Genomic DNA, 7494 nt, shown 5'->3' on the forward strand with positions numbered 1-7494 from the left:
TATAATGTTATAATTCTCTGCCAGAGACGGTGAGCGTAGTGACCCCTAACGCATCTGCTTTGTTCACATCGGCTTCCTCATTGTTCGAGGTCCCACAGACCCTGCTGTTATATGTTTACTATAATACTTGTAAAATCAACCAACTGTTTCCTTTCAAATTCTATCAACACTAAGTATGTGGAAAAGTACTGAAGTGGTGGCCACAGCCTTTCCACAAACTGCACATGGATATCTGGTCACAGCAAATGTGCGTTTATTTTGGTCGTTCACAATCACTCGCAGTATGTTATACTACATGGTGATTCCTTTATTTCCTCTGTTATAAATCCTGTTTACCTGAAATCCAAATAGACTTATTATATGGGATTTGGGAGAGTTGATGTCACATAAAAAGTACCTTAATCCACAGAGAGTATATAAACAGTCATTGTATATAACCATGTTTTACTCAGTGACAGAAAGCGGCTAGCTACTTTTACTTAAGTACTCCACTTGAGTTTCCTGTACTTGTACTTTTCATGAGTATTTCAATTTTCTGCTACTTATATCTTCTTCACTACTTTTATTAGATAACTTCAGTTACCAGTACTTGAATAAGTACTGCTTTTACAACTGGGGTCTGTAAAACATCCAAAACAGAACTAATGTATCATTTTCAGTGATGGATCCTAATTCACAATCACATCTATAAGAAGATCTCTGAAAAATCAGTAAGTATTAAGGTGAGAAGTATTCATACCGGATGTGTTTTTGGAGCTGTTAAAATGGGCCAGAACGTCAGGGTTGAATGATTTAGCTGCAGTTGCGTACTCCAAACAGCAGGGGTCTCCCCACCTCCAACCACAGGACGTCAACAACGCAACCAGATTGTCATGGCAACCTCTCTAACGTTTAAGAGAGCAATTCCTGCTGGCATTAGTTCACCGTCTGGAAAGCGATTTAAAGGTAAGGCAAACAAACAGTATTTTAACGTTTTAACCTGTAATTCTAACGTCATTACAACTAATCTGTTTTTCCATGTAGTAAAGTAGCTTCTATGTCTGTCTTCGACAGAAGCAGGTGGAGACCAGTACTAACGTTTATGATTCCCACTTATTTTGTGAAGGCCTGAAGCCAAGAAACAACAGGGAACCTTCACAGGCGTCTGCCGACTTGACAGCTGGTTATCGATGCATTTAATAAGACCAAAGAAATCCAAATGCCCAAACAACTCTCAAGGCACAGGTGAGACGGACAGCATCCACAGGACACCTGCGACTCCAGGCTCTCCGGGGCGCCACGGGCCGGACGGAAACCTCCGCTCCCAGTCCCAGCCCATAATGTGTCCGTCGAGCCAGCTAAACTATGACGACGCTCTGGAGATGCTGCAACAGGTCCCTGCTGCTCATCCAAAGTCTTTAAACAAGTACAACGTCCTTCCCTCCATAAAGAGGAGGAGATCAGAGGCGAGTCCGGTGGAAAACCTGGACCAGCTGATGGCCAAAATGAGTCTGTCTGATTTAATCCTGCAGCAAAGTCACGGGCCAAAGGATCCAAATCTCCCTGCAGGGACTCAGACCAGCAGCTCTGAGGCGAATCAGAAGGATGATGTGCACTTCAGGGTCTCCTCTCAGGCTACTCCCCCAGGACCAGCGATGGACAAAAAATCTGGTGCCACCGGCAGTTTGCTCCTAGCTATAAAAGCCCCACATGGTAGGTTTCAGCAGCACTTTAGCCCCACAGACACTCTGCTGATGGTGAAGGTCAGCGCAGAGGTCAGGTATGGAGCCAACTTTGAAGACGTTTGCATTGAGACCATGGATGTGCCACGCAGGACCTTCAGAGACATGAATCTCACCTTGGCCCAGTGTGGCATCTTGAACAGATCGTTGCTGTGCATTTCCCCAAATGACAGTGTTGTGGAACACGAATGAACAAAATGGTGGAAATGAGGCTTTTACTTATTGTTAATTAGCTGTGCTTAGAAGACCGTTTTTACATCGAGCTGCTGAAGGGGCAAAGCTTCTCCGTGTTCAGCTACAATCCCAGAAGGAGGATCATTTCGTGACATGACGACCAGTCTGGTGCAGGTTGCGAAACAGCATGAAACTTAAACTGTGATGTCGATACTGGAAACCTCCAGCACACACACACACACACACACAGAACAGACTGTGAAGTGAATTGAAAGACATTTTATCCAGCACTTAAATGTAAACTGTAAAAAATATTTTTAAGGAGTAGATGCTTTTTGGCTGAAAAACCATAGCAAACTGATATTAATTTAGAGTAATTTTATGTCTTAAATATAACCTATGCAGGCTTGTTTTTTTTTCCTTTTTTTGTTGATTAAGAGCAATTTGGTCCACATATCCATCTAACTGGTAACTTGTTTCACTGTACTTTTGCACAGAATAATCCAGGCAAGCTCACTAGAATATATCGTGCCAGGCTGTACATATCCACAGCAATTACATGTATGGTCTTTTTTGAGAGTGTAAGACTACTTTCATCACACATAAAACTACTGCCCTCCTTTCAAAACGTGCATGAAAAGCAGTCATTAATGTCATGACTGCTTTCGATTTTACAGGCTTGTTAACATTAAAATAAGAACAGGTGCCATTGTTATTATTATTAGAGGTAAAAGCTGTGATTTTCTGAGTCAGAGTAACGGCTGTTTAAAAAGGCCTGTTTCAATCAGCCCTCCTTTTATTTGGACTGAGTGCTCCTTTTATAGTTTTGTTCATACTGAATGCAGCCACAAAATGACTTCTGCATGGATAAGAGCCATGTGTTGAAAACGAAGACCAGAAGTTTCACAGTACGAATAAACAAATGTCTTCCAATGTAAATTCACTCCTGCTCACTTCACTGAAGCAATCACACACACTAAAGGGCAGAGAATTCGGAGGATGCAGGCTTCTTATCTTTTGCACAACTTTGTACATTCACTGTGGCATTAACAGCATTTCAACTGCAAGAAACTGACCAGGTTTTAGATGCGACAGTATTTATTCTTTCAGTTCTCACAAAAACTGAGCAACAGCTCTGGCTTCACAGTCTGACAGAACATTAAATTAAGTTATGAAGAATCTGTCAGCTGCCACCGAACGGCTGAAATGTGCCTTTGACCCTTCAAATGCTTTGAGTAACTCAAGTATATTTTTTGTCTGAATTCAACCTTGAGCAAGCCATGAAATGAAACTCCTAAATCCTACAATCATAATTCACCTCAGTGTCAAACATAGTCACAAACATCAAAACAAAACACAACACTGCAAACTATCAATAGTAGTATTATCAAGTAAATGCTGTTTAACAGCCAGTGATCGGCGTCTAGGAGACATCTTAAAGGCTTAAGGTGACTTCAGTTATCAATCAAAGTCGGTCACATCAAGTTAAACTTTGGCACAAATTACTGCCGTGGAATATAATTGCATACTCACCATTAGTGTGCGTCTCTTTTCTGCAAACAATAAAATACAAACAATAAAATGTAAACAAATAAACCCTTGAAAAAAACTCAAGTCGTATCTGAGGTAACACGTCTAACTGCTTCAGTACTGGGTCGTGCACACATTGAAGCATTCAGCTCATCAGGCTCTCCAGTTCTTCAAGATTGTCGGTGTCAAGTTTGGTGATTTTCCTGTCTGCGGGGAGAAAGACAGATAAAGGTTCTGTAAGGATCCTTCTATTCGCTGTTTCACATGTTCACACTGAAAGAAACAGGAACATACTGAAATGGATCTCAATTTGACTGATAATATCCATGCCACTTTTGCTGTCAACCATATTGATAGCAAATCCTCTTTTGCCAAAGCGTCCTGTGCGGCCAATCCGGTGAAGGTATGTCTCATTGTCGGCATTCCCATCCTTGTCCACCGGGAGGTCAAAGTTGACCACAAGTGACACTTGTTCAACGTCAATACCTTTAATGAACAGAACCACAAATGGGTTTGCAATGTTTATGCTCACCTCTGAACGTGAAGATAATGTTTAAATGTTAACATCTCGTCAATCTTAATCTCCCTCACCTCTGGAGCACACGTTTGTGGTGACGAGCACCTTCTCCTTGCCGTTTCGATAGCGTTGGATGACGGCGGCTCTCTGCTCCACGGTCATTTCCCCGGTCAGCATTGCCACCCGGTGGCCCTCTTTCATCAGGTTATCACTCAGCCAAGCAGACATCTTGCGAGTCTGAAGAGAAAGCATCACTGAAGTTGAACTGCTGATTATGTTTTGTCAGGGGACATTTTCCTGAAACTGGAATAAATTTCAGAAATCTGAGTAACAGCGCAAGGAAAAGTCTTCAAGTGACAAAGTTCTTCTGCTGTCTGACTAGCAACTTGAGATAAAGCTGGAGTCGGCCGAGGAAGTCAGCGACCTGAATGTGCCTTAACTGATCACCAGGACGATGGCATCCTCTGGAAGCCAGCTGAAGCCAGTTTATAGTCAGTTAGCAGTCTAAAACCACTACTTTGTTTAAGAACTCTGCTTGACAAACATGTGTTAGTTTACTTGTCCACAGGTTATGGCAAGAATTTCATATATGACCTACGGCTAACGGTTGATTTGCTGCCAGTCTGACAAAACCCTGAGCTACAATGACCAGAGGATGCTATCATCCTGGTGATCAGTCCGCTTGTCTCTCTAATATAAGAGCAACAAAATCCTGACCAACATTTGCATAACAACTGTACAAGCATCAAGAACAAAACGGAAATGTGTTGCTGCCATGTGTTTCGAATTTAGAGAATTAGAGAATTCAATATTTTCTAAATCACAAAAATAAATATAAATATATATATACACATATATAAAAATCTCCTGTTTGCCTTCAGATGCAGCATGATCCAGATACAGCTGAAGGTATAAATAGGGTCTAACAGTGAAGGAAAATTTTTCATTTTGTGTGTACTGAGCAGGTTTAAACAGCTGACTCACTTGGCAGAAGATCATGGCCTGTGCAATGGTAAGGGTGCCATACAGATTACACAGTGCTGTGAACTTGGCCTCCTTGTTTTTACAGAGCACGTAGAACTGCTTGATGTTGTCCAGCGTCTCCTCTTCACGCTTCAGCTTGATGATATTGGGATCAGGAATCAACTTCTCTGCAAATCTCCACACTGACTCCTCAAAGGTTGCAGAGAAAAGGAGCATCTGACAGTCCTTTTTCAGCTGTCTGCATTGTCACGGAGACAAATAAGAAGAAATTGCGGAGAGGGGAGCTTGTTGACTGACATGAGTCAAACTCGTGATCATTGGTAGGTCTCTCTCAAAAGAACCCACCTATGGATACGTATGCTCTGGTCCCGATGACCCTGTATGTCGATCATCACATCGGCCTCGTCCAGCACAAACATGGTGATCTTCTTGGGGTCAATGACCTTGTACTTGGTGCACCAGTCGAGGACTGTGCCTGGAGTTCCAATGACAATCTGCTCCTTCAGCTTGGTGCCTCGCTCCACTGACCAGAATGCAGAAATGTATGCAGTGATATGACCAACACTGGCTCCTTAATGACTTTAAATACCATTTTGCGACACTCATTTCATCACATCCTTACATTTGCTGCCACGAATGGCATAAGCCAGTTTCACATCAGAACAGTACTTCCCCATTTGCTTGACGACTTGACCAGTCTGCAGAGCCAGCTCGTATGTTGGCGAGATGCAAAGGCACTGAAACATCCAAACAGTTTTCAACGGTGAGTATATTTCAGTGTCTACAACTGAATGTGGCTCTGCAGATATTAAGCTTACCTGAGTCCACTTGTTGGCTGAGTTTACATGGCTGAGCATGGCCAGAGAAAAAGCAGCAGTTTTACCCGTGCCAGACTGCGACTGAGCGATCAGATTCTGATGTCTTAAGGAAAAAAAATGCACCAATAGAACATAATCAGTTGCAGCTCCCAACTTCTCTTTAAAGTGGGGCTAACTGAATAATTATTTAGTACAAGGTAACGCCGTGAAGTCCAAAATGCAGAGATATAAAATTTACATTGGCATGAAAGACAGAAGAGCAGCAAATTCTCACATTTGAAGAACCTGAACAAGAAAATACTTTACAGAAAAAACAATTTCTTACAGTTGTGATGCTCAAACTTGCAAATACTAAATGAAATATAAGGTATAAATTACTTTCACAATTATTGCATTATCAAAAATGTTGACTGATTCTCTCTCCCACTTAATAGAGTAAAAAACGAACTCACGGATATGCCAACATCATGGGCAAAGCACTCTCCTGGATTCCTGAAGGTCTGTTGAAACCCATCTCATACACTCCCGTCAGCAGCTCAGGTGCCCTGACGATCATCAAGTCAAAATATCATGGATGAAGTGTTTGATGATGAGCGGGAAAACACATCCATCTGCATCATGTGTCTGAGACTCAAATCACTGTCGAAACTCACAGTCTCAGCTCCTCAAATGTCTTCACTGAGAACAGAGGAGAGGCGGGGTCCCGCTGCAGGATCTCCACCTGGTTTGAGCTCCACACCAGAGACCGGCGGATCAGCTTATTCAACAGGGACTGTTCAGCCAGGTCCAATTTGTCCCCGTCTGTTACCCAGCTGTCATCTTCGTTCTCCTCCATGTTGCCTGCACACGTAGAAACGCCACTAAAGTCCGTCACACGCCACCACAAACTCATGATAAAATAAGGTAGCCATCTTAATGAGTGAAAACAATTTACCATTTATGTCTTCTCTAACGTTACGTGGCTCTCGGACTGGATCCTTATTCTTTGATGAGTCAAGCCGAGAAAACTGTCAGAGAAAATAGTTTATCACACTGGTGGCTGAATAAATAAATAAATAAATAAATAAAAAATAAACAATGTACCAAACTGCGCGTGGAAGTTACCAGGCGACACTGGAGGCACTCAAAGCGCAGCAGCTATGAAGCATATTAAGCTAACCAGCTAACGAATGAGGAAGACAGTTTAATGTAACTTTTGGAGTTGTTGGTCATCTTTAAAACTTGACGCTACCTGTGCGGATGAAGTTGTAGCTTCTTGATAATCGACCGCAGCCGCCCACGAATCACCGGCCATTTTCACGCGTTAATTGTGTATTTATTTCGAGACGAACAACACTTTCACCAAAAACTTCGATGTCAGCGTGATTGATGTGCGTGAAACTGAAATGACGCCGTTCCGCTGTCCTGACCTGACCGAGCTGCTGCCCGCGAGACCACACCACTGATGCTGCCTTCACACGCATGGGGAATATCGCATTTTTAAGGCCTGGGCAATCAAAAGCAACCAAGCAAAGTGGTAAAAGCCACCAAATATGAACCTGATGCTTATTTTACAATGGAGAAGAATTGTTTCTTCTTTACAAAAATGCGTTACAAAATAGATCCGTTTGTTTGTTTTTATAATGAATAAGAGTCACTCGATTGCATGTCCTTTATATTTACCAAGTTTTTGAGGACTTCCTGAAGGCCCCACAGTACTCCCACCCTGTTTGTACAGCGAACCTGCTGACACACCCATCACACATCTACA

At 42.4% G+C, this 7494-nt stretch overlaps 2 protein-coding genes across 3 annotated transcripts; one reads left to right on the plus strand and one right to left on the minus strand.

The window, feature by feature from the left end:
* The first annotated feature begins 830 nt into the window (after positions 1-830).
* On the plus strand, positions 831-2838 carry ubxn10 (UBX domain protein 10). The gene is made up of 2 exons (XM_046396559.1): positions 831-945; positions 1106-2838. The coding sequence occupies exon 2, from the start codon at positions 1170-1172 to the stop codon at positions 1911-1913; it is 744 nt and encodes a 247-aa protein (XP_046252515.1). The 5' UTR covers positions 831-945; positions 1106-1169; the 3' UTR covers positions 1914-2838.
* Positions 2839-2975: 137 nt separating this feature from the next.
* On the minus strand, positions 2976-7199 carry ddx19a (DEAD-box helicase 19a). 2 transcript variants are annotated; one of them, XM_046396556.1, is made up of 11 exons: positions 6976-7199; positions 6679-6751; positions 6398-6584; positions 6197-6289; positions 5745-5847; positions 5549-5663; positions 5272-5449; positions 4927-5164; positions 4017-4179; positions 3720-3911; positions 2976-3632 (listed from the first exon to the last, which is right to left on the minus strand). In XM_046396556.1, exons 1-11 carry the CDS (start codon positions 7036-7038, stop codon positions 3571-3573), a joined length of 1467 nt encoding a protein of 488 aa, XP_046252512.1. In that variant the 5' UTR covers positions 7039-7199; the 3' UTR covers positions 2976-3570. The 2 variants fall into 2 exon arrangements, with proteins under 2 accessions (XP_046252512.1, XP_046252513.1); XM_046396557.1 differs by lacking the exon at positions 3720-3911 and having other exon boundaries at positions 6976-7158.
* Between the last annotated feature and the right edge of the window lie 295 nt (positions 7200-7494).

Source organism: Scatophagus argus, chromosome 8 (genome assembly GCF_020382885.2).
Source record: "Scatophagus argus isolate fScaArg1 chromosome 8, fScaArg1.pri, whole genome shotgun sequence".
Lineage (NCBI taxonomy): Eukaryota > Metazoa > Chordata > Actinopteri > Scatophagidae > Scatophagus > Scatophagus argus.